We start from the raw sequence: 26946 nt of genomic DNA, 5'->3' as shown, positions 1-26946 counted from the left end.
CAGTTCAACTGGGGAATTTTTAGCATTTTAGCATTAATTATTAGCGATGTTGACTCTTGGTAGTGGAGAGTTTTGAAGAACATATGATGATTAAAACAAACAATGATTCCTCCACAGAAAGTGCTGACATGAAGCTTGGGTTGCTTGTCATGGTAGCTGTGGCAGTTGTGCTGCCCAGCTTTTCTGAGAGCAGGATTGTCTCCAAATGTGAGCTCAAAGACAAGCTCGGGAAAATGATCAATCTGCCCAGAAAATCAAAGGAAAAAATCTTGGCAATAGGTGAGCTTAAATGCATTTGTTGTGTTCAACTTTCATGACCTCCAAACACACATCCCTTGGGCACTGATTAAAATCAGTGGTAAAGCTGAAATGTCCAAAAGTATACTTCTGATGTATTGAAGTTCACTGCTATTTTATGATTCTTCTCTACCAGAGGAAAATACTAACCCCATTTTAGATATCTGGACTTTAAGTTACTGTTTACTGTGAAATTTGTAGAATTTGCAGAAGTCAGCAAATTAACTCTGATACAATATAAGCAGCATGTAATTTTATACTTACATATACTTTGTTACTTTATTGCTATTACATATTACTTTAGCAACTGCAGCAATAATGTAATTGTCTCAATAATCTATTGATATATTATATATATTTAAAAGTATCCATTCAAAGAAAACAAAGTTCAAGTAAGATGATAACTCTCACTATCACCTTTTTTTAATCTACTCCTCCCTTTTTTGTTTGCATTCTCACATCTGCTGATACACCTGGCTCGCTGCAAATGTCTGTGAGCTGAATAGAAAGTCCCATCTGAATGTCAGCCTCATCACAATGTTTGATAAAAAGCATATCAAAATGCCCATGAAAAGATAATAAAATAAAAATAGATAGACTATGTCAAAGAATGTCTACTTTAAAGAATTGCCTAAAAAACTCCCCCAAAAAACTCCTTGTAAAACATCAACTTAGGGGTATTTTTTTGTCTCCTTTAGTTTACACTTGGCTTCTGTGAGGTAGCACTGCAACACCTGGACTAATTTCTCTATTCATTTGCTGATAAAACTGATGTACAATGTGCTATTTTTGATTGTTTACAGTAGCCACTAAAATAAAACTAAAAGCACACATATTATGGAAGGTAAAAGAAAACAGCAACAACAACTCTTACTGAGTATCATATTTTGTTCTTTTTTTTGTCTTTCTTCCCTGTTTGGTCTCTTTGTGTACATGACTGATTTGCTGCAGTTATCTGTGAAGTGAAACGGAGGTCTGATCTGAACACCACTTTGGTCAAATCGTTTGAAAAGTGCACTAACACTACTACTAGCCCAACTAGTACTAACTCCACCATCAGCTCAGTGAACACAACCCTTGTGTCAAACAGCACAAGTAGCAGTGAGGAAGACAGCAGTGAGGAGGAGAGCGGGCAAATTGGCGACCTTTACGGGCTCTTCCAGCTGTCTGACAGGAAGTTCTCTGATTTGGGGTATTGCCCGTCTGAAAATTTGTGTAATACCTCCTGCACAGGTGAGGTCCTACACCAAAAGCAAACACAGATTTATTAGGTAAGTTTTGATTTTTATTTTGCGTATTAAAAATAGTTTCTTTTTTCTTGCAGCCTTTAACGACGAGGACATAACTGATGATATTGCTTGTGTTATCCAGACTGGATACTGGAAGTAAGTTTCTGGAGAGCAAAACAGACATGGGTCAGATAAATAATCAAACCTTTGAATAAATATGAGATGACTGAGCGATACATCAGCTAACTGATCAATTTAGATATGCGAAACAACAGTTGACAAATGACAGGAAAATCTTATCGACCTTTTGCATCACAGCTTCAGTGCTCAGTGGCCTTCTGTCTTTAGCTTTACTCTGATGTTTGAACACCATTGTTTCAAAATATTTGATCTCATTTGGTGCTTTCATGATGGTGGTGGAGACCACTGTCTGACATTCTGGTTAGGATTTCTGAGGGGGATCAGGATACTTTCTGTGTATGAAGGTACATCAAAGTGAAGATTCGTTCTCATATTTAAGTGTTACATTTAAAAGCTACACATGTGTGCCAGTTTAGCTCCCTGCGTAGAACAGGTGATCATTATGTCATAAGGTTCATGCAGAGGCCTGGGTTTAAATCTGCCACAAGGTCAATTATGGCATGTCTCCCAGCTATCCCTTCTTCTTATCAATGTTCAGAAAGTGTACTTAAAAAGAAATATACATATAAATGGATGTATGGAATAAAACACTAAGTTAATCCAAAGAAAACTACAACAGAGAAATACAAAAAAATTTGTGTTGCCTAATAACTGCCTTTTGCTCTAATCAAACAGGGAGATTGAGATGACAGCCTCAGAGTCATGTCGTCGCAACTGGAATTGCTTTAAAGAATGTAAATGAATGGCTGTGAGATCACAGTTTATACGTGCAGGATCACAACTATTTATTCTTCAGAACCATTTCCTGTCAGCTGTGATCAAGAAACTGCATGCTCCATTACCTACTATATGTTACGAAGCACTATTTTCTTTCTTTGGTGGGGGAATCTTTCAATAAATATTACTTTGCAGCATGAATGTATATTCTCATAGTAACACCAAAGCTCATATTCTGCTGCTCTTCTTATCACATAACATGAAGAGCTGTGTAGGAAACAGAACCCACCATAAATGATTCCCATATGAAATAAAAAATAGAATAATCTAAGATATTTATAAAGACCTACTTGTGAGCCTTATTTTTGATCAAATTCTAATACTTACCCTCAACACAAAAATTAAGGGCTAGGTAGGTTATGATAGCTATTTTCCTTTAATAAATTAAATTTACATTTAAAAACTGTATGTTGTATTTAATTTGGTTATTTTTTATTTATTTTGTTTTTCAATATGTAGTGTGACAAATATGCAAAAGGGAAAAAAAGAGAAATCAGCTACAGGAGAACAGTTAATGGGGAAATTTGGATACATAAATAGATTATTTGTAATAACAACACTTACCTGTAAATGCACTTGAACAGGGGGCAAACAATGTTTTTACAGGGAAGAGGAAATATTTGTACTGTAAACAATTCAGTCATGTGTAACAACATCTATTTAACAGGAAAGAAATATTTATGCTGAAAACAACTGTTTTAAAATCTAAGAGACCATTACATCAATGCTCGATTCCCCCCTCCAGCAGATCCAAGTACTTGCATAAGGAAATTATGATGTAATTACTGATGGAAATTGAGCCCAGTGTCACAACCATAAACTGGATCAGATTAAAACATACCATTTGTACTGCCTGTCTTGACTCTACATGGACACCTTCAACTTTCTGCACATCTTTCTGGCTAAAGAATTGTAATATATTTTTATTTTAATAGTAAAATAAACATGTACTATATTACCAAACAAAATTTACTATTAGCTGAAAATGACAAGTGGTGGAGGAAATTTTAAACCTTTCTAAGAGAGATAAGATAAGATAAACCTTTATTAGTCCCACACTAATAAAAAACATTTTTGGTCATGGCAGAAAGTACAAGTTTAAGAGCAGTAAAAGTTGAGAAAAACACAATGGAATAGGATAAGATAAAATAGAATAACATACTATATAACATAAAAGACATTGAAAATAGCTCAGTATAGACAAAACTTTATTACTGGAAAACTGTGCCTAAAATATTAAATATAAAAATAATAATTCTCCATAAAAATGTTCCCCATCTGCAGTAGATGGATTACTTACTGCTGAATGTGGCCAAACTTGAGCTTGTTTTATATAGTTTATATTCTATTTTATGTCCAGCATTATAATTTATAAATCATATGTTTGTGGCTGTCCTGTGAGTACAACATAACAATGAAAAAAGGCCCTGGGCTAGACCCAGGACTCTCTGGAGCAATTATATCTCTCAGCTGGACTGGGAACGCCATGTGTTCCTCTGGATAAGTTGGAGGAGCTTCACCTCTTTTTAAAAAAAACATTGAAAGGAACATTCTCTGGCCTGTCTCTCTGATGACCTGAAGAATTTAAAAACATACATTTTTTGTAGATAATTTTCAAATTAAAAATAGTGAAGCATTTAAAATTTACAATACAAAATTTTTAGAATGACACCATCACATGAACTTACAGTGCATCGGAAAAGTACTTACATCATTTGATTTGTTCCGCATTTTGTCATGTTACAGCCTTATTCCAAAATGCACTGAATTCATTTTTCACAATTTTATTATTCTACACACAATCCCTTTTTTGAAAATTCTGACTTAAAGTAACTTAATGTTGTTGTGTTTGTCAGGTCGGCTTACATTGATGGTATTTTTTTTTTATATGTCAGAAAATTATAGAGAAGCTATAGAATAAAAAGACAATTGAGAATAGTATGATATCCATGACAAACACCAATAAAATGAAAAATAAAAATGTAAAAATCAGGTTTTGTCTTGCTAACTTGTATTACTCATCTATTTTCTTCCATTCATCCAATTCAGGGGTGCAGCATACTTGGAGCCTACCCAAGCTGTCCTCAGTATAAGAGGTGTGGTACACAAAGGGCAGGACCAGTCTTGTTTAAAAGACATTTCACAATGCACAATAACTTGAGCAATAGATCATGAATAGATCCACTATTTCACTGACTTTCACTTTCTGGAAATATTAAACAGATTAAAATGAAAAAGTAGTTCCTGAGTCACTCTGTGTGGGATGAAATCATATAAAAATTCATTCCTGGAGCAAACAGACCCATTTGTATTGACTTTTTACTAAAAGCATATTGATTTCTTCTCCTGATATTTAGACTGTAGTATTGATATTTTAACTTTTGCCTATTTTACTTTTACTGAATCAATACTGAGTCCTCATTGGGGTCTGACAAATGCACATCAGTCAGGATTAAATAACCGCACATGGTTCTAATCAATCAACACCTGTACCAATATATTGTAACCCTAGAGTGTGTTAAAAATCAGCCCATACATATCAAAATAGCTGACCCCAATATCTATAAAATTATAAAAGGAAATACAAAACTATCTGGGAAAAAGACTAAAGAAGGCAATTCTTAATTAAATCAAAAGAGAATATAATTCAACCATTAAAATCAAGTTTACAGTGTTAACAATGTTTTACTAATCAAAATGTGATGCCATTTAATAAACAGAGATGGGTTGCAACGTGTTACTGTAATCTAATTACTTTTTTCAAGTAACAAGTAAAGGATTACTATTGCAAAAAAGCTTTGGAATTAGTGTGTTACTGCATTACTAAACCGTGATTTTGTTTGTTAGATTGTCTCATGACAATGGCGTATGAACATGCGACATCCATGGCAGCACCAGACGTGTGTACAGGGAGTGCAGAATTATTAGGCAAGTTGTATTTTTGAGGAATAATTTTATTATTGAACAACAACCATGTTCTCAATGAACCCAAAAAACTCATTAATATCAAAGCTGAATGTTTTTGGAAGTAGTTTTTAGTTTGTTTTTAGTTTTAGCTATTTTAGGGGGATATCTGTGTGTGCAGGTGACTATTACTGTGCATAATTATTAGGCAACTTAACAAAAAACAAATATATACCCATTTCAATTATTTATTTTTACCAGTGAAACCAATATAACATCTCCACATTCACAAATATACATTTCTGACATTCAAAAACAAAACAAAAACAAATCAGCGACCAATATAGCCACCTTTCTTTGCAAGGACACTCAAAAGCCTGCCATCCATGGATTCTGTCAGTGTTGTGATCTGTTCACCATCAACATTGCGTGCAGCAGCAACCACAGCCTCCCAGACACTGTTCAGAGAGGTGTACTCTTTTCCCTCCTTGTAAATCTCACATTTGATGATGGACCACAGGTTCTCAATGGGGTTCAGATCAGGTGAACAAGGAGGCCATGTCATTAGTTTTACTTCTTTTATACCCTTTCTTGCCAGCCACGCTGTGGAGTACTTGGACGCGTGTGATGGAGCATTGTCCTGCATGAAAATCATGTTTTTCTTGAAGGATGCAGACTTCTTCCTGTACCACTGCTTGAAGAAGGTGTCTTCCAGGAACTGGCAGTAGGACTGGGAGTTGAGCTTGACTCCATCCTCAACCCGAAAAGGCCCCACAAGCTCATCTTTGATGATACCAGCCCAAACCAGTACTCCACCTCCACCTTGCTGGCGTCTGAGTCGGACTGGAGCTCTCTGCCCTTTACCAATCCAGCCACGGGCCCATCCATCTGGCCCATCAAGACTCACTCTCATTTCATCAGTCCATAAAACCTTAGAAAAACCAGTCTTGAGATATTTCTTGGCCCAGTCTTGACGTTTCAGCTTGTGTGTCTTGTTCAGTGGTGGTCGTCTTTCAGCCTTTCTTACCTTGGCCACGTCTCTGAGTATTGCACACCTTGTGCTCTTGGGCACTCCAGTGATGTTGCAGCTCTGAAATATGGCCAAACTGGTGGCAAGTGGCATCTTGGCAGCTGCACGCTTGACTTTTCTCAGTTCATGGGCAGTTATTTTGCGCCTTGGTTTTTCCACACGCTTCTTGCGACCCTGTTGACTATTTTGAATGAAACGCTTGATTGCTCGATGATCACGCTTCAGAAGCTTTGCAATTTTGAGACTGCTGCATCCCTCTGCAAGATATCTCACTATTTTTGACTTTTCTGAGCCCGTCAAGTCCTTCTTTTGACCCATTTTGCCAAAGGAAAGGACGTTGCCTAATAATTATGCACACCTGATATAGGGTGTTGATGTCATTAGACCACACCCCTTCTCATTACAGAGATGCACATCACCTAATATGCTTAATTGGTAGTAGGCTTTCGAGCCTATACAGCTTGGAGTAAGACAACATGCATGAAGAGGATGATGTGGACAAAATACTCATTTGCCTAATAATTCTGCACTCCCTGTAGATCAGTTTCAGTTTTCAGTTTTATTTGTCATATGCAAGTTAGCACAGGGTCAACATTGCAATGAAATGTGTTTGACGAGCAGCAGTCACTCAGCAGCATGGTACAGTAGAAGAAAATAAAATAAAATAAAATAATAAAAAAAATAAATAGAAAAATAGTAAAGAGCAAAATATTAGAGAGACGTGGTAAAAGAGAAAAGATGACTAAATATATATGTATCTATAAATATAAATATATGTACACTGGTGATTAAATAAGAAAATATGATGGGGGGGGGGGCAGATGGGATATTGCACAGGAATGAGTAGCAGAAAATTACAGTATTGCACTTTTTAAATATAAATATCAATAACAATAAAGTGGAGTGACCATTGCAGATTAAACAGAGTACTTGTGAAGCTGCAAGGTAGCTTCTCAGTGCGTCCTGTGGAGTGTGTGTGTGTGTTTAAGTGTTGTGGTTGAGGTGTCGTATGGCTTGGTGGTAAGAACTGTTTTTAAGTCTTGTAGTCCGAGCAGACAGACTCCTGTAACGTCTGCCAGATGGTAACAAGGAGAACAGCTGATGTGCTGGGTGGCTGTGGTCCTTGATGACGCTGTGTGCTTTACGGAGGCATCACTGAAGATAAATGTCCTGAATGGCAGGAAGCCTCATGCCAGTGATGTGCTCTGCTGCCTTCACCACCCTCTGTAGTGATTTACGGCTGCTGGCAGAGCAGCTTCCGTACCAAACTGTAATGCAGCTCGTCAGCAAGCTCTCAATTGCACACCTGTAGAAATTTGAGGTGATGTTGGCGTTCATGCCAAACTTCCTCAGCCTCCTCAGGAAGTAAAGCCGCTGGCGAGCTTTCCTGATAGCAGTGTCTGTGTGAAGGGTCCAGGAGAAGTCCTCGGTGATGTTGACTCCAAGGAATTTGAAGCTGCTGACCCTTTCAACCTTGACACCGTTGATGTGGATGGGCTGGTGTTCCCTCACTGGTTGTTTCCGGTAGTCCACTATCATTTCTCTAGTTTTGCTGATGTTGAGAGTCAGGTTATTTTCCAGACACCACTCGTACAGTGCCATCACCTCCTCTCTATGATCAATGAAGGATAATATGGGGTGTGAGAGAGAGTGCGACCATGCAGCATTTAAAGCTTGGAAGTACTGACATTAAGTTAAGTTTGATTCTGTAAAAAGTGACAAAAACATTAGCGTCTGCTGTACACACTGCATGGGAAGAAAACTTCTTTCTACAGTGAAAAATTAAACTTCAATCTGAACAAGCACTTAGCACGCTGCCACGAGAACGTGAAATTCATAGAGAAACCCTGGGAGTGTACTTGAATCTCTTCTTTATTCTTCCAACATTACAAAAAATAATGGCATTCAAGGCTTAAGTGGAGGCACTGAATATAACACAAATATGTTAATGTGAAGAGAAATACAACATATGGTGTTGCCTAATAATTACCTTTTGTTTTAATCCAACAGGAACATTGTGAGGACAGCCTCTCACTCATGTCATCACAACATGAATTTCTTAAGAGAATGTAAATAAGTGGATGTGGAATCACAGTTTTTACCTGCAGAATCACAAAAATTTCTTCATCAGATCCATCTCAAGTGATCTGTGATTAAGGAACCGCATGCTCCATTATCTACTTTACGTTATGAAGCACTATTTTCTTTCTTTGGTGGAGGAATCGTTCAATAAACATTACTTTGCAGCATATATACAATGGTGTGAAATGTGTTTGCTTCCTTCCTATTTTCTGTTTTTTGTATGTTTGTCACACTTAAATGTTTCAGATCATCAAACAAATTTTACTATTAGACAAACTAAACACAAAATTAATGTTTTTTAATGAAGATGTTTATTATTAAGGGATCTCGCAAAAGTTTTGCGAGATCTCGCAAAACAAACTCACAAAAGTTTTAGCCGCATTCTTCGAAGCCGACCGGGAGGTCGAGGCACGATGTGCCGGGAGAGCGGTGTTCCTCCCGGCTGTAGTAGGTCTCGACCTCCCGTTAGCTTCGAGATGGTGGGTGTCAGATCTCCGAAAACGTCGGAGCACTTTTGCAAATATGTGATGTCTTGTAAACCGAGCAGATATCTGACGTTTACACAACTACATTCACGCCTCAAAATATCTTAAAAGTGTATTTTGCGAGATCCCAAGTTAGTTTTGCGAGATCTCGCAAAAGACCGTCTTAATTTTTTTTCCTCCCATGTCCCCTGTGGGGCTCCGTAACAAACAGATAGTCAGACATTCTCCATCAGATTTTTTTGGCAGACAGCAGAATTCATGGTTCCACTTGCCACAGCAAGTATTCTAGGTCTCTGACACAGAGGCCAGGGAAGCAGAAGAACATCATATCAAAAAGTGCTAATCCCTGCTGGACATTTTTCAAAGCTGGGAGGGTGCTTATAGAATGGTACAGGTGATCCAGGAAAGAAGGACAACCAATAAGCCGAATAAGCAAAAACTTTGGTGATTCTTTATGTGTCAAGATTATTGGAGCAGCTGAGCTGTGTTACTTTCACTACTTAATATCTATGGGGCTTTGAAACCCCAAAACACATTACTCTAAAAATTGGTCCAACTAAGAATCTGGTCCCTTGGCACAAGCAGAGCAATACAGAGTACACTATGCTGCATAAATTGTGGGGGAAACAAAGAAATGTCACTGTATACAGTCAGTTCTAGTGACAAGTATATCTAATGTTGACACTCACAGCAGCTTTTGTGTTATTTCCTCATTTTGCATCAGTTTTTAGCCTCACATCTGACTGACTTCTCTTTTTTTGGAACTCATGAATACGCCAGTTTATATATGAATATGTTAATTATATACCAGCTAGTCCAACTTCAGTAACCCTACAAAAGTCACTGCTGTCTAGTTTTCTGTTTTCAGAAATGTTACAGGCATAGCCCTTTAACGGTGAAGCCCTATGGGGAAAGTATTACAGGGTGTGGAAGGATGTGGGGGATGGTCCCTGGGTGTGTGAGTAGGGAAGAGAGGAAAGCACTGACTCATCCCTGTTACTGTTAGCAAACTAATTTCATTAGTTGCATATGTGTAATTTCATATGTGCTCGTGCTACATATGACTTACTCCCCCCTCCCTCCTGGTTCTCAGCTGCTGAAACTCAGAGCGTGTTACTGTGGAAGAGTCGCTCCTTCACCTGAGATGAAGTCTGATAGTCTGACGCAATATAACATTCAGTCTACAATTTGTTTGTTTTGCAAAGATAATAAGCAGACTAAAGGAAAAAATATATGAACTCAGTTCCACCACTGTAAAAAAAAATATATACAGTGTCTGACTCACATTCTGCTGCTGCAATTATGTAAGTAAAATCAGAAATCCCCTATTTCACTAAATTATTTAGATGAGAAAATATATACTTGACATATTTGAGGAAAATAATAATAAAATAAAATACATAAAATAAGTGTTCCCTTTAGAAATCTTTTTTTTTCTGTTTTTTTGCTCTATAAAATAGGTGTTTTCTTTTTCAATCACTTATCTTAGCAGTAGGATTTACATGAAAAGAGAAACAAATTAAGTTTGAGTGAAAATGTACATTTTTTTCACTCTCTGGACTCAATGACTCAAATGACTCAAAAAACCAGATAAATTTTGGTGAGTGTCTCATTCAAACTCGAATCAGTAAAAACAATCAAATTTACCATCACTAGAGTCTATTGTGTAAGTAATGCCACCAACATTAATAAGGACTCATACATTAGAGCCTCTTATTGCGTGTTTTGTTTGGGTTTCCGGCAATGTGTGGGATTACCAAAATTAGAGAGGGGATAGCCTAACATATGAAACATCAAAAGACCACTGTATAATCCATTTATTTCAACAAAGTAACTATTCTAATTATCACCTATCGAAGTAGTAACTGTATCGGAATGCAATCACTCATATTTTGTATTTTAAATACATAACACAGGTACGTGTATTCCATTATTCCCCAACACTGATAATTATTTAGCCATATTATTTACTTTCCCATAAACCCTCCAATACTGACTTAGAATGAAAAAAAAAAATACATTTACTGAGTCACATCTGACGACTGCTTTCAGTTTAAACTGCAGATTTCATGTATGTCATTTCATGTTTTTCAGTCAACACATGAGTTTGTGTACTGTAGGCTTTTAGATTCACTCTAATGCTCAAACAAGAAATTAGAATTACAGAAAATGTTTGCTATTGTCACTTGACTTTGTGGTTTGCAGTGGGGTGTGCCATTAACAGTTCAGACCAAAAACAAAAAAAATAGCTGTGATGTATCTCTTATATTATATTACATTTAACAAATTCTCTTTCAAGTTTTTGGTTTTTTGTGAAGATGTGACAAACAAAAGATTTTTGCACTTACGAATACTACAAAAACTATTTTTGTCCATTTTTTCCCAGATTCACCCAAAGATGGCAGCATTTCCGTCAGTCCTTCTGGTCCAATAGTAGAACACCAAACAGTGACTCTGACATGCAGCACTACATAGAAAACTACGCCTGGTACAGAGCTGATGGAGACCAGGAGGCTCTCATTGCGACTGGACACACTTTAAATATTACAGTTTCAACAATCAACAGTAATTTCTTCCGCAATGCTACAAATACAGTTGGATTTAAAGCATCCATCAACCTCCAAATAGGCGTGCGGTGTATGTATTAATTTTACAAAATTACTACTTATGTACTGTCAATGGAAAATTGTACTTAGTAGTCAGTATAATATTTTAATGATATAAGTTTGCATATGGTAGAATACTGCATGTAATCATTAGTGTTTAGAAGTATATAGTTGGTGGCATATTGAAAGAATGTCTCATCCTAGGGGGTCTGTAACATTCCAAGGTGTTCTAGCGTTCACCCCCACATCCTGGGAGCATGGGAAGAGGTCGTACCTTGTCTTATTGTTTTACGGTAGGATTAACGTAGCTATGTCAGTTTTAGTCTAAGTGCTTTTTTACATATAGATGAACTGTTGGATTTTCCAGACCAGTAGGTTTAGGGAAGTCATTTATGGGGTCACACTCTGACCCCCCCCCCCCCCCCCCCCCCCCCCCCCCCCACACACACACACACACACACACACACACACACACACACAAGCACCCACTGAAGTATAAATAAAGACCGGGGCAGTTTCTTGGCGCGAGTCTCAGTTCTGGAGGCTGCCCTTGCTAGCAAGAAATTCTGTGTGTTTCTCTTCTCTGAGTCTCTACTGAAGAAGTGTTTTAGAGTATATCTCTTAACATGTACCCTGACTAGTACCCACCTAGAAATCCATTAATCGAGTTGCATGGTAGAAAAATATATGTGTTTTTGTCTTCAGAATATTACAGGCCAAGAAAAACACCTTGTCATTTTACTTCTCATTTTTTATTTAAAATAAAACTACATTTGTTTTTTTCTACCAAACAAGCTTAGAAATAGGATTTTATGTTATTTGTCCCCGACCAAGTAATTACACGTAATGAATTAAATAATAATAATCATAATTTTCATGTGTAAGATGTCCAAATCATACTATCTCAGATATTCACACTTTTTCAATAATAAAACTTTCTTACATTTCATTGTGCATGTTTTGGGGCTCATTTTACAGATTCACCTAAAAACGTAACAGTTTCAGTCAGTCCCTCTGGTCCAGTACCAGAGAACAGCAACGTGTCTCTGACTTGCAGCAGTAATGCCAACCCAGCAGTAGAAATCTACACCTGGTACAGAGCTGATGGAGACCAGGAGACTTTTATTGGGACAGGAACCAGCTTAAACATTAAAGTCTCCAGAGACAGACAAAGATTTTTCTGCAAGGCTGAAAATGAGATTGGAATTGAACATTCTAACCTGACTCGCCTTGATGTTCAGTGTATGTATCACACAATTAAAATATTTAAAAGTTTAAGCATAACTTGAGCAGGTATAATATGTGCATGGCATCATTATTCATGGCAGGTTGTGAAACACAGTGTGGATTTTAAACTGAGTGCTTATATATCAGTTTTTTAAAGGGTGGTGGAGTTGCTCAATTTGGTGGGATTGTGTAGAAAATTCTTCCTAAAACTTTGATACTGACTATAATCCTGTTTGCTGATAATTTAAATTTATATTAAACTTAACTTAACTTAGTCATAGAGTTTTTCTTTGTTTTGTTTTTTGATAATATGTTCATTTTGAATTTGATGTGGAAAAAGCTGGGGCAGGGACATGTTTATCACTAGGTCACATAAGCTTTTAACAGCACTGTTTAAGAAATAGAGGCATCAATGATCTACACAGCTGCTCTTTTCTACATTTAAGAGAAAGACCTTGAATAGTTAAGCTGCCTTGTGAGACCACCCACATATTAGTTTCCTGTAAATTTGCCCTGTTATCAGTATTTATGTTTCTCACACATGATTGCTTGAATATTTCCTCCTCAACCAAGTTTATTGCACTAAATGTTTAGAGCACTGGTTCCCAAACCTTTTTTGTTAGGCCCTCCCTTCGTCTTATAAGAAAATCTTCACCACCCCCCGCACAAACACATCCTCCAACCACACCACACACACCCATATTTTTTTCAACCTCCATTGCAGTTTATTTCACACCTCAAATTTTTTCTAAACAATTAAACAAATAAACAAACTGCAATAAATTACAGGTTGCAATAAAATAAACCACTAAACAAACCATCTTTATGGTGTAATTATTTTATGTATAGTTGGGTTTCTTTTGTTTGTTTGTTTGTTTTACTGTGTAAGAATATTCAACACTGTTTTCAATACATTTGTCACAAAATGTCTCTCTGTGCAAAATGGGTTTAAAAACATAAACAACTGCGGGATACTGTTTGCTTTTGTGTGCGAGCCCTGTCAAAAACCTGTCCATTATGCTAGCAGCGTACAAGCGTTCTTTTGTTGTTTTTATTCATGCCTCATACCTCAAACATGAGGTCTCATATTTTCAAATATGAAGTCTCTCAAATTGAAGAAACTATTAGCTTAAGCAACTGAGTGATATTATCTGAAAAAAGGATCAGTTACGTCTCGTGGCCATAATATGTTGACGCTGCAATTTCATAATTTTGAAAAAATAGTCCACGTCCTCTGTTAGCCCAGCCCCTGCAAATGTAGTCTTAGCAGAAAGCCCATGATGTCCCTTTGACAGTACAGCAGCAGTCACATAGATTGCATAAACGGTGCTCAGCGTGGAGGCCTCAGGCTCATGTCCCGACAAAGAACAAAAATTAATTGCTGGATCTTCCAGTTTGAATCTCCATTATGAGACTACATGCACAGATAAAGACAAAACCTTGACTGATGAAGCATAGCGAGGGGAAATATGTACCTAACCAAAGTCTCCTTGCACATGAATTGACAACCCGATTAACGCTTTCATGAGAAAGTTGCAGTTTCGTTCAGCTTCATCCTTATTCAGATGCTAAAAGTGAAGATCTTGGTTAGGATCAATCTTCATTTGTAAATAAACGTTCTCAGTGTTGATACAGATACAGATCCTCTCTCAGTGACGATCACCTGTCCATCACCCTTTTCATTTCCACCTCAGATACCGAACCTGACTTTAAAGCACTTGTTAAAGCCCAAAAAAGATGACAGAAGAAAACAGAGCTGAAAAACTGAAGATGAAGTAATCAAAATACAAGAAAACTACTAGGTTGCAAACATAAAAAGAAAATGGATGAAGAAGTGCTATTGCAGCTGTTTCAGACTGAAACAGTCCTGCCATGGTCATCCTGCATCACAGCATCAGTCAGTAGTTATCACTGCAGGTGATGATCTCCAGAGTGAATCAAAAGTTGTAACTTCTCCATCTGTGGCTGTAGTTCAGGAGGTAGCATAGGTCATCTACTAATCGGAAGTTTGTGGTTGCAGACTGGCTGCTCCAGGCTGCATGTAGACTTGGGCAAGATACTAACCCTGAGGTGCTCTCCGATACATTCATCAGGATGTGAATATAAGATAGAAAGCACTTGTGCAAAAAAAGTATATAAAAATCTCTTTGTATGAATGGGTGAATGAGGCCAGCTGTATAAAGCTCTTGGAGTGCTCAGAGTGCAAAAGTGCTGGATAAAAACCAGTCATTTTACCATCTTCTTTGTCTAATCCTCTTGAGTGATGTGGTCTGTGTGTGGATCCTTTTGGAGCAGCCACAGTTGCTGCAGGTGTCCTGAATTGATTGGTGGGTTTTCTCTTCTGCTGAGAGCCTTCTGCTGATAACATGTGAGAGAAGAGCAGGTGTGATCAAACAGAATAAATAAATCATGACAATAGTTTGATTTTTGCTGTGATAATGACATTTAGATGATTACATTTTCTGTCATTAACAGTGGGTGTAGCAGGAACTACACTGGAGACTGTCACACCCGACTGGGTCACTGAAAGCTGTAATGCTCAGAGAGTGTTCTGCTCAGCTCTTTCAACCATTTATTAATATAATCACTGATGTTGTGTTTCATAGACACAAACTCAACAGAAGCAGCTCAGCCTGTCTCAGGCAGTGTTGAAGTTCACCTTTATCACAGACACAGCATCATCTCCATCATCATCATCACCATACAGATGATGTAATGACCTCTTACTCGCTCAGTGCATGTTATTTGATTCACATTAATAGAGAGGAATAAACGCTTTTATGAGTTGTATCATCCTCTCATCATCTCATACATCGTTTCAATCATTTTCAGGCTCTAAACATATAAACTAACAGTGGGAGAAGTCACCAGAGTCGTTTACACAAATAAAACAGCTGTAAACAGCATTAATGCTACCCGGTTAACACAGCACACTGACCAACATTGTACATGATGAGTTACAACCAGTAAAGTGAATAACTCCGACGAGAGCAGCCGACGTGTTTCCAGATGACCTACGGATCACTTCAGTACGAGTCGTTTATTAACACACTTAAACAGCATGAAGTGTATTTGGTTAATGAAACACAATGGCCAACAGACTTTATAAATATTTTGACGATATCAAATTAATATCTGACTGTGTAGGACTCCAAGTCCTCCGCAGGTATGTTAGCTGAAGATCGTGAAACAATAAGTTCACAAAGTCACAGAATAGAAATACAACAGCTGCAAAGTGTGCCGAGTGTGAGTCTGAAATATTATTTTTATTTAATTTTTATTTTTTTGCTGTTATTAAAATTTTGAAAAACCAAGGGACACTGAATGAGTCAGTACTAAAACATCAAAAAACTTCCTCCTAGCGTCAATTTGTGTTATTACACCAAATCCATGATGGACAGTGTAAAATGTCGCTGGAGTGATAAATGTTCAATTTTTGTCAACATTAATAGATATATAACAGAATATTTATTTGCTGAAATAGTTTGTTTTAACTTTTCTCTTATTTAAAGAAGAAGTCATCACTTTTTTCACTTCAGTCATTTAGTCAATTTTTGTAAAAAAACAAACAAACCCAAACCCAAATGCAAGTTATTAATGTAGAGGGATTGCAAATGTTTACAGCAGTTTCTATGTTGCAGAGATCGTGGAAAGGAAAAAAGGTGACAGTCACTTCTGGTCATGTTCACACTCACTGTATCTTTTGTGTAAGTTCCTCATTTTACATCTTTTTTGAACACTTCTTTAAAAACCTCACATCCAAAGAACTGACTGCTCGACAAACATCATGAAATAATGTAAGTTATCACATTTTCACTATGATACAAATATCAAGGTTTTAGGAAAATATGATGTGATTTTCTGTAGTTCTTTGATTCACAGCTATTTAGATGAATTGTCATATTTTTGATGTTTAGAGAAAAATGAATCCAAAGAAAATTAAAAAGTTTATGAGACTATTAAGACATGAATTCACTGTCTTTAGTAGAATTTTTCAGAAATCAGAAACATAAATTATGTTTAATTGTTGAATTTTTTTAAGGCTGAACATTTATGCATCTATATTTTTCAAAGTGACAATAACTAGCAGTAGTAATTTGGACCTTACATGACATCTTAACAGCTTTTCCTTGGTTAACAAATAATCATGTAAACTGTTTCCTGTGTAAACTTCAGATTCCCTTAAACTTCACTCTCTTGCAACAAAGATGGCTGGAACTCTGACTTTTCTTCTCGTTAGTTCTCTACTGCAGGGTGAGTGAGAGGAACTCAAAATCTACTTTGCGTAAAGATGATTAAAGTTGATAATAATAATACACTATTGTTAATTTAAATCATTTACTTAAATTATCTGACATCACTATTCAAGATGAATGTGCAGTAAACTACCAAGGCTTTTTATTGATGAGATATTTAACAGTAAAAGTGTTTTGTATTAGCATCTGAATTCAATACTGAGTCGTTGTAACATGATAAATATGCAGAAGGAAGAGATAAAACTGTTTGGATTTTTGTTGTTATTGTTGTTTTTTATTATCGTGTTGTGTTTCAGGTGCGCTGTGTGTAACGTTCAACAATATGCCACAGAATATAAATGTTTTGAGAGGATCCTGTGTGACCATCCCCTGCTCCTTCGATGTAGAGAGCACATTTGAAAATAACTTAGATGATTCATGTAAAGCATATTGGAGTGATTCATCTTCATTTACCGCTGAAAATGCAAAACTAAAGCCAACTAAAGAAATGACAGGAGACTTAACAAAGAAAGACTGCACCACAACTTTCAATAATGCAAGTTATATTCAAAGTGCTAAATACTATTTCAGACTGGAGTGTAATAATCCACTGAAATACAGTTTTTCACAAACTGGTGTAGATATTTCATTCATAGGTAAGATATTTGTTTTATCCATTTAGTGACAATTCATGAACAAATTACACTTGTGGAACTGCTTTGAGCTTGCTCTGAATTCACTGGATTTTACTCAGCATATAAAAACTGAAACTGCTGCTCATTGACTGACCAGAATGTCTTCCCACCAGCTGATCCTCCCTCACCGACTCTGACTCCATCCACACTGGAGGTGAAGGAGGGAGCCTCAGTGAGTCTGACGTGCTCTGCTCCAGCTCCATGTTGGTCTCATCTTCCAGCTCTGACATGGAGCCCTAACCTGGGTCAGAATCAGGAGACACTGCAGGAGAATCAGGACAAAACTAAAGTCAAGACCTCTGTTATGAATTTCACTGCTTCTCACCTCCATCATGGAAATAAAATCTCCTGCACTGCTGTCTACCAGAAACAAAATGGTAGCCCTGATGTCACTGCTGAAACAAGTTTAACTCCTGATATTTCATGTGAGTTTATTTTTTCTCTTCTAAGCTGAAATTGCAATAATATACTTTCTTGACTTGGTTTAAATTAGACATAAAATGGTCAGTCAATTACAGTGATGTTATGAGTATGCCATAACAACGTCTTTGGGTTTTATAAAATATAATGAAGACTTTAAAAGTTTGAATTTAATTTCATACTTTAATTTCATACATACAGACTTTACTCTTCAAACGATTTTCACTGACGTGTGATCGTCTTAACGATATACGTTTTTCTTTTGTTAGCTTTGTATTTTACTTTAGGATGTCTTCAAAACTAACAACACAAAACCACATTTAGTGAGTCATGTTCCACAGTGGTTTTTTTATTTAAACAGCAGCTTTTCATTTACATCGTATTATAACGTTTTCTTACATTATCATGTTTCTAATTTAACACACGAGCTTGTCGGAACTTTCAGATTCACTCTAAAGCTCAAACAAGAAAGTAGAATTGCAGTTTTATTTTAGACATTTGGCTTTGTGATCTGTAATAAGTTCTATTAATAGTTCAGATAAAGTGCAAAATGAGCTGTGATGTTTGATTTACATAATACTCATTTTTAGATTCACCCAAAGATGTACAAATTTCCATCAGTCCTTCTGCTCCAATATTAGAAAACCAAAAAGTGACTCTGACCTGCAGCAGTAATGCCAACCCAGCAGTAGAAAACTACACCTGGTACAGAGCTGATGGAGACCAGGAGACTTTTATTGGGAATGGAAGCTCTTTTAACGTTACTGTTTCAAAAGTCAAAAGTACATTTTTCTGCAAGGCTACAAATGAACTTGGATGTGAACGATCAAGCAACCTACAAATAAATGTTCAATGTATGTATTAATTTTCCATATTTACTCTTTACATATCCCAACTACAATTCCATTAATAGGATTGAAGGATGTACAATACATGAATTATTGTAATGAAACTAAAGCAGTAACTGCTCTTTGGGGTAGAGTTAAATAATGAGACTGACAATAATCACATTACAAGTATTTAATTTAAGTATTGGTTATTAAAATTAGGAATTCCTGACAGCCACATTATTAGGCACATAGTAAGAAGAACTAAAAAAAATTCAAACTTTCTTCAAATAGCTCTAAATCTTTCATCAATAAATCAGTTAAAGATTAAAGACAGTTAAAGTTAAATACAGAAGAAAAGGTTATTTCATTTGACATGAACAGAGTCTTCAGAAAGAAAAGCCAAGAAAAACAACTTGTCATTTTTACTCTTCAGTTTCTGCTTAAGATGAAACCTTTATATTGGCGTGGTTTGCTCTCTGCTAATATTTAAAGATACAATTTTGTGTTATGCATTCAAGAGTATTTAATATTATTTAAAAAAAAAACATTTGAAGCACTACTGTATTACAAATATTTACACTTATTCTGTAAATAAAACTGTCCTAACATTTCAGTCTGCATGTTTCTGTGCTCATTTTTTCAGATTCACCTAAAAACGTTACAGTTTCAGTCAGTCCCTCTGGTCCAGTACCAGAGAATCGCAACGTGACTCTAACCTGCAACACTAATGCCAACCCAGCAGTAGAAAACTACACCTGGTACAGTGCAGATGGAAACCAGGAGACTTTTATTGGGACAAGAATGAGTTTATCTATTAAAGTCTCCAAAGACAGACGAATATTGTTTTGCAAAGCTGGAAATGAGATTGGAGTTGGACGTTCCAGCAGCATTCAAATTGAAGTTCAATGTAAATATCACATTTTACATCTGTGTAACATTTTCTCTATCCACATCTAATTTGCATGTACATTTGTATAATATTATGATTCAACAAAAAAAAGAAAGAAAGAGAAAGAGGCAGACTAATTCAATGACAAAAATGACCTTTGTTTAGCCAGTGCAGGAGACAATATAAGCAGAGTACAATGCCAAGAATCCAGCAAATGAGGAAAAACGGGTAATCTTAAAAACTGGCACAAGCACATCTGGACCAGACAGGACCAGACTGCAGCAAAGGAGAAAGCACTATATGCACAAAGGGTAATCAGTTAATGAAACACAGGAGGGTCACAAGACGCTACCACAAAGATTCAAGACAATTAATGAAGAAGACACAAGTAAACCTAAGAGCACTACACAATTACTAAGAAAAAGTTAGGAACCATATAAAATAAGGGAAAATCAGACACAAAACTAAAGGAAGGAAATACAGAGAAGGAAAACACAGAAATACTGAGCGAAATAGAAACTGTAACTAAGAGAACTAAATACATGATGATGAAGATGTGATAAAGTAACTACTAGCCAAACAGATAATGTTAATAATATATTAGAATTTAAAGTCCATAAACTCAAAACTGTGTGTGTAAAACCAAAGACCATAGGAGATCTGATACCAACAAGCAGCAATGTCACTCTGACATGCTGGAGTAATGCTGAGCAGTAAGAAAGTATGTGTGATGCAGCGCTAAAAATAACTGTGAAAACTGATGGGGAACAAACACATTTTATGAATCAAAGATTTAAAGTTAACAGTCTGTTTAGCTCAAGTCTGAAAATTATGTCAAAGTCAGTAAAATTTAAAGCATCCCATGTTCAAAAAGGATTTCGCTTCATATTGATAACTATGATCAGTGCTTGTTTTTGGTAATTTCTGTAAAATGTATTCAACATGATTGTGACTAACTGCTCTCTCTCTCTTCAATGATAGACCCTCCACAGATCCTGTTCTCGTCACACTGCACCTCAACAGAAAGTCAGCTCAACTGTTCCTGTGAGACTCTGGGAAACCCGTCCCCCAATATACAGTGGTATTTGAATGGACTAACTGTCAATCACTCTAAATGTGAAATATTCAATGAGACTCTGAACAGGACAATTCTGAGGAGCTTCTTCACTCTGAATCAGCCTCATAAGAAGAATCATCTCACCTTGATTTGTCGTACCGTCAACTCTCTGGGCTCGGCCAGTCAACAATTTTGTGTCAGCAGCCAACAAATTTCCACAGAACATCAACGTATGTCTTTTGTACACTTGTAAATATTATTGCTTAAGTTGTATGTGTACTAAAGTGGAGACCAAGGATGTTTGAAACCTTAGCCACTGATACAGTGTACTCTACAGAGCCCACAAACAGATAATGTTAGGATTACATCTATGCTCCTCTAGGATTCACTTGCAATCAATTTCTTTGCAAGAAGTTTTAGATACCCTTTAATCTATATAAAGAATGAATCTGTTACTTCAGTCCAGTTATAATAGACACACTAGGAGTTTCATAAAATGTATGTTGTGAGTTCAAACAAACCTTATTTTTTAAAGACTACACGATTAATATACAGGTCTTTTTCTTTTTTTAAATTCAGTTCTGTATCCAGCGATAATATCCACTCTTGGAGTGCTACTGTTAGCACTGCTACTATATGTGTTTTTTATCAGGTAAGTAAACAACATGAGCCTTTTTCAGAAAACCTTCACACTTTACTGTAACAGTAAACTTTATTTGTCCTGATTCTATTCGACTAAATGCTGATAAGGGTCTTCGTTTGTTAAAAAAACACTTTTGCAGCTGATTTAATACTCAACATTGGTAACACTATTGATTAAATGTAATGTGAATCAAATCTGTTCATCGACAGTCCATATGACATGCTACTGGTGGTTAATATTTGCATGTATTCATTTTCAAGACGTCTGTTTACATTGTCTGTTAACATTCAGTAATGCATGTACAACTGTATTATTGCTTGCTAGCAGACAATTAATCTATTCATGCTGTGAACTAAAATGTAAATAGTGGCAAAACTACGATGTATGAATTGTATGCATGCTTGATATTCTACTTTATTTTTTAGGGCTCAGAAGAGTCCCTGTAAAAATAAAGGTCACTTAACAGATGAAAACAACACAGTTGCAACAAGTCAGCCTCTAACTGAAGAAGGAAATGAGGTGCTTTAAGTTCCTTTTAACAGTGTTGACAAATGCTGATGCTTTTGTAACTATACCGCAAGAAGTAGATTATCTTTACCACTGATATTTTCTATGTAATTGTAGGAACCAAACACAACAGAAGAGTGCATTTATGCAAACGCTGATGGGCTGAGAGGGGCAGAAAATCTTCACCCTGCAAACATCGCTGGACCAAGCAGCACTGACTTTCCAAACTCTGGGCCAAACAATGCAGAAGGAGGATGCAAAAAATCAGACAAGAAAGAGGACGAGTGCGAACTGATTTACTCTAATGTGAACTGGAAAATGAAAAGCAAGAAAAAGAAGGGTGAAAAGTCTTTGGACATGAATCCATCTGCCAGATCTTATTTGGAAGAGGAGAAGTGCATGGTGAGGGGAGTTAACACAAAGTCTGTGAGCAATGCAGTAGAAATGGGAGGCCTGTATGCTCAAGTGGAGCCTAGAAATATGAGGAAGGAAGTGGGGTGTGAATATGCGCAAGTCAAATTTAAAGAACAAAGCGCTATGCAAAAATAGATAAATGGTGCTGTGAAAAAATATTTACCCCAGATTTCCTAATGTCTTGATTTTGTGCAAAATTAAACTAATCTTAATATTAGGAAAAAATAACTCAAGTAAATACAAAATTCACTTTTAAAAAAAAAAAAAAAAGTCCAAATCTATTAAAATTTTTTGATTATCTGAAACATTTTAATGTGACGAATATGGAAGGAAATAAGAAATCAGACAAATACTTTTCATAACATAATGCAACCTTTTGCATTGTTGAGCTTACTACAAAATAAATAAATAGCCGGTCTGTTCTCTGGGTGTGTCCTTGACACATGTAGTCACACTGTGGCAAGGCCATTGAGCAATACAATTACAATCCCTTCGTTCAGGCTTCTCTGGCACAGTATCTCAGACACTGCCTGATATTTTCTTAAACTTGGTAACTACCAGGTGGCTACAACTGGTCCAAGGAGACCTGTTAGAGAAGCTAGGAGAAGCTCTGGACATGATTCAACACACAAATGGCCTGAGGATAAAAACTCCTCTTGAGCCTCTCTGTTTTTGTTCGGAACTTATTTTTTATTTTATTTCGGAGCTTCTGATTTCAGAAGCTGGAAGAGTTCGTTGCTGGGATGGGAATGGGTCCTTCAAAATCTGAGTTATTCTAGTCCAGCATCTCCTGATGTAAATGTCCTGTAGGTAAGGGAGAGCAGTCCTGCAGCAGCGTTCTGCCGTACGGATACTCTCTGAAGTGCTTTTTTAGCCCTGTCACAGCTGTTTCCATACCAGGATGTGATGTTCTGTGTGAGGATGCTCTCCACAGTGCCTGTATAGAAAATCCTGAGGATCACTGGAGAGACCCTGAACTTCCTCAGTTGTCGTATGTGGTACAGGTGCTGCCTAGCCTTTTGGTCTGGACCTGAATGTGGGCAGACCATGCCAGGTCTGAGGAGATGTGCACACCAAGGTACTTGAAGAACTGCACCCTCTCCACTAGAGCTCCATTAATGATAATGGGCTTGTAGTCTCTGTGCTGACTCCTTCTGAAGTCCACCACCAGCTCCTTGGTCTTGCCGACGTTCAGCTGGAGGTGGTTGTCCTGGCACCCCAATGCCAGATTCTTCACTTCATCAATGTAGGCCGCCTCATCGTTGTTGGAGATGGTGCCCAACACCACTGTGTCGTCAGCAAACTTCACAATGGTATTGGAGCCGTGGGTGGCCACACAGTCTGAAGTGTAGAGGGAGTAGAGCAGTTGCGAGAGGACACATCCCTGTGGCGCTCCTGTGCTGATGGTGATGCTGTCGGAGATGCACCTACCCACCCTCACCACCTGAGTTCTGCCATTGAGGAAGTCCAACACCCATGCACATAGACGGCTGTTGAGTCCCAGATCCCTCAGCTTTGTGAACAATCTACCGGGCAATATTGTGTTGAACGCTGAGCTGTAATAAAAAAAAAGCATTCACACATAGTTAGCCTGTTTCTTGTCCACGTGGATATGGGTGGTGTCCAGGACGTCTGCGATGGCGTTCTCCGTGGATCTGTTGAGTCGGTAGGCAAACTGGAGCGGACTTGTGGTGTCTCGGATTGAAGAGGAGATGGTTTTCTTCAACAGCCTCTCGAACACCTTCATAACCACCGAGGTCAGTGCAACTGGCCGGTAGTCATTCAGACATGAGGGCTTGTTGTTCTTGGGGACAGGGATGATGGTAGCAGACGGCCGGTGATGCCGTCTGGCCCCGCCGCTTTCCTTGTGCTCACTCTCCTCAGCGCTGCTCGGACGTCGTGCTCTGCGATGCTGATCGCCGGTCCCTCTCTGATGACGTCACTGTCCTCAGTTGTCAGGCAGTTGTTAGAATTAGCCGCCTGGCTAACCTCGAAACGGGCGTAGAACTGGTACAGCTCATTGGAGAATGCAGAGTCGGCGTTGGTCGGCGCAGTGTCCCTGGCTTTGTAATCCATGATTGTGCGTAGTCTGTGCCAAATGCTCCATGTGTCGCCCCGGCTGAAGTGAGACTCCACTCGCTCCCGATACCGGCATTTGGCATTCCTCACCGCGCATCGCACGCCGTATGAGGCCGCTTTCATCACAACATCACAAAAATACATCTGAATCTGAATCTTATTTTTTAGCTGTTTTGTTTGTTTGTTTTATTAACATGCAATTGCAGGAAAAGTGTTGTTAACTGTTCTGATAATTAGTTATTGTATTGTGTACCCAATCACACACTATGTCTATATAGAGGTGATATTAATATATTTATAGTATCATGATATGCAGTCACAGTCAGTTGTGCTTGATTTAATTTTCATCTTGTTGTGGGCTATAAATATAATGAATGATACTTAAACATAAATGCAAGTGATTCTGTTTTTTTGTTTTTTTTTTCAATATATTATTTTGTCAAACATTTTTTGGAAGTTAAGCACCAGTGTTGGTAAAGTTACTTGAAAAAAGTAATCAGTAAGTAATTACTGATTACTTCCCCCAAAAAGTAATCCCGTTACTTTACTGATTACTTATTTTCAAAAGTAATGAATTACTTAGTTACTTAGTTACTTTTTAAAAACACGATTTACAACCTGAATAGGTGATAAAGCGATAGATCTTTCAGCCCAATTCTACTTTTTCTGCATAATCCATCATACAAAATGTAATCAAATGGAAAAGTCTCTTTTTAAAACTTGTTTTATTAGTTTTAATCTTTTAACTTTATACATCAAGCAAAAATGTAATTATATGCAACATTCTCTGACTGGAAGAAATTTGTTAAACATTTAAACCGATTTTCTGCACATTCCAGCACATAAAATAAAAAATTTTGTGTGTGTTTACACTCAGTCCCACGCAGTGAACAGCTGACGCTAATGTTTTTGTCACTTTTTACGGAATCAAACTCAAAGTAAGGTCAGTACTTCCACGCTTTAAACGCTGCACGGTCATATGCTCTCCCGCACTCGATATATTATCCATTGTTGATCTGCACACAGCTGTTGCCACGAACGCTTACGTCATTGTCATGAGACACTCTCGCAAAAAAAATCACGGTTTTAGTAACGCAGTAACGCAGCGTGCTTACGGGAAAGTAACAGTAATCTAATTACCTTTTTTGCAATAGTAATCCCTTACTTTACTCGTTACTTGAAAAAAAGTAATCGGATTACAGTAACACGTTACTGCCCATCTCTGTTAAGCACACCTGGGAGTTTTTTGCTGTCTTTTGTTAATGTGCATTGGTGCTTTCGAGTTCACTCATGGATTTGCTCTTTCATATTCATAGAACGCATTCACTTGCTATGACACACTAGACATGGGGAGGATTGACTGGTAGATATCGAGTAAATTTTGGTTTTTGTACCTTTGTCCTCTAAGCTGTATGACATCATTTCACTGAGTAAATGTTCTGGGTGCATTGCATTGGCTGATAATAATATTTGTTCATCACCTGATCTAACCTGATTTTAAGTCCCTACATTCCTCCTTATTGCATTAAAAAAGTGTAGCAAACTAGAAATTTAGTGAAACAAACATAGCCATTCTTTCAGTCTTTCAGGGTTTCTCATGTTCAGACTGACTGCCTTAGTCAGCCTCAAACAGGAAACTGTTTTCTGTTTGAGGCTGAATAGCAGAGAAAGTGGCAGAGCATCTAAGCTTGTCTTTTCTCACGTCACTTTAGATTTCTCAAGTCATCTAAAGTGACTTGAGAAAAGAAACAGACTGGGCCATCACAAACACAGTGAAGCAGCATCTATCTGGCCAGGTACGGTTCTCGTAAGATTTAAAGATTGAACTTCCTTTCTGAAGATCTAAAGCTGTATTACAAATGTAAAGCTAAGTTTTGTGCTTTGTTCAACCTGGAAGAACTTGAGCATTCTAGTGTAGAAAAATCAACTGTAGTACTATACACTTCCTCAGTAACTGATTTTGTGTCACAGTGTATTATGACCTGTATTATAAAAACAATGTTACAGCTGCTGCGTTTCAAAGGTGACTTATCGGATGCTGTAAAGTGACTGCTGTCTTCATGGCGGCCGCTCATCTGCTGAGTTTGATGACTGGTAATATAGACCCACTTTTGTCTTTAGTTCTGTTGCTGATAATGCAATGTAAAAACACAGACAACAAGTGTCAACTTGGAATGAAAAAGAGATATGAGGGAGAGAGAAAACATGGGGAAAAAAGATAAAAGCTGCATGGGTTTCACAAAAAATACAATAACATATAAAAATTCAGGCAATGTTCATTTCATACTATTGGCATTATTGTATTATTTTCCTGTAGCAATACATTTGGTTACTTTGATAATGTGAAAAAGTCATAATCGTGTAACTTTATCAAATTAATCTTTAGTAATTTTGCAGTA

At 37.2% G+C, this 26946-nt stretch overlaps 1 protein-coding gene and 1 pseudogene across 4 annotated transcripts in view; both read left to right on the top strand.

Annotated features, from left to right (window-relative positions):
- LOC146378108 (sialic acid-binding Ig-like lectin 14) overlaps window positions 1-15494 on the top strand; it is a 70005-nt pseudogene extending 54511 nt beyond the window's left edge. The window contains exons 6-8 of the transcript XR_014801587.1: window positions 11332-11582; window positions 12530-12793; window positions 15385-15494. The product of XR_014801587.1 is annotated as a sialic acid-binding Ig-like lectin 14 (transcript). The remainder of the gene's footprint in view (window positions 1-11331; window positions 11583-12529; window positions 12794-15384) is intronic.
- A 1492-nt stretch (window positions 15495-16986) lies between these two features.
- Window positions 16987-22620, top strand: LOC146378107 (myelin-associated glycoprotein-like). 3 transcript variants are annotated; one of them, XM_084944259.1, is made up of 9 exons: window positions 16987-17032; window positions 17331-17669; window positions 17822-18133; window positions 18719-18982; window positions 19602-19865; window positions 20829-21134; window positions 21484-21556; window positions 21973-22066; window positions 22172-22620. In XM_084944259.1, the coding sequence occupies exons 1-9, from the start codon at window positions 16987-16989 to the stop codon at window positions 22601-22603; spliced, it is 2130 nt and encodes a 709-aa protein (XP_084800385.1). In that variant the 3' UTR covers window positions 22604-22620. The 3 variants fall into 3 exon arrangements, with proteins under 3 accessions (XP_084800385.1, XP_084800387.1, XP_084800386.1); XM_084944261.1 differs by lacking the exon at window positions 18719-18982; XM_084944260.1 differs by lacking the exon at window positions 18719-18982 and having other exon boundaries at window positions 21460-21556.
- Window positions 22621-26946: the final 4326 nt, after the last annotated feature.

Source organism: Perissodus microlepis, chromosome 11 (genome assembly GCF_051167445.1).
Source record: "Perissodus microlepis isolate ML-2025 ecotype Zambia chromosome 11, ASM5116744v1, whole genome shotgun sequence".
NCBI classification, from domain to species: Eukaryota; Metazoa; Chordata; class Actinopteri; order Cichliformes; family Cichlidae; genus Perissodus; species Perissodus microlepis.
This window is presented reverse-complemented; position numbering and strand designations above follow the sequence as displayed.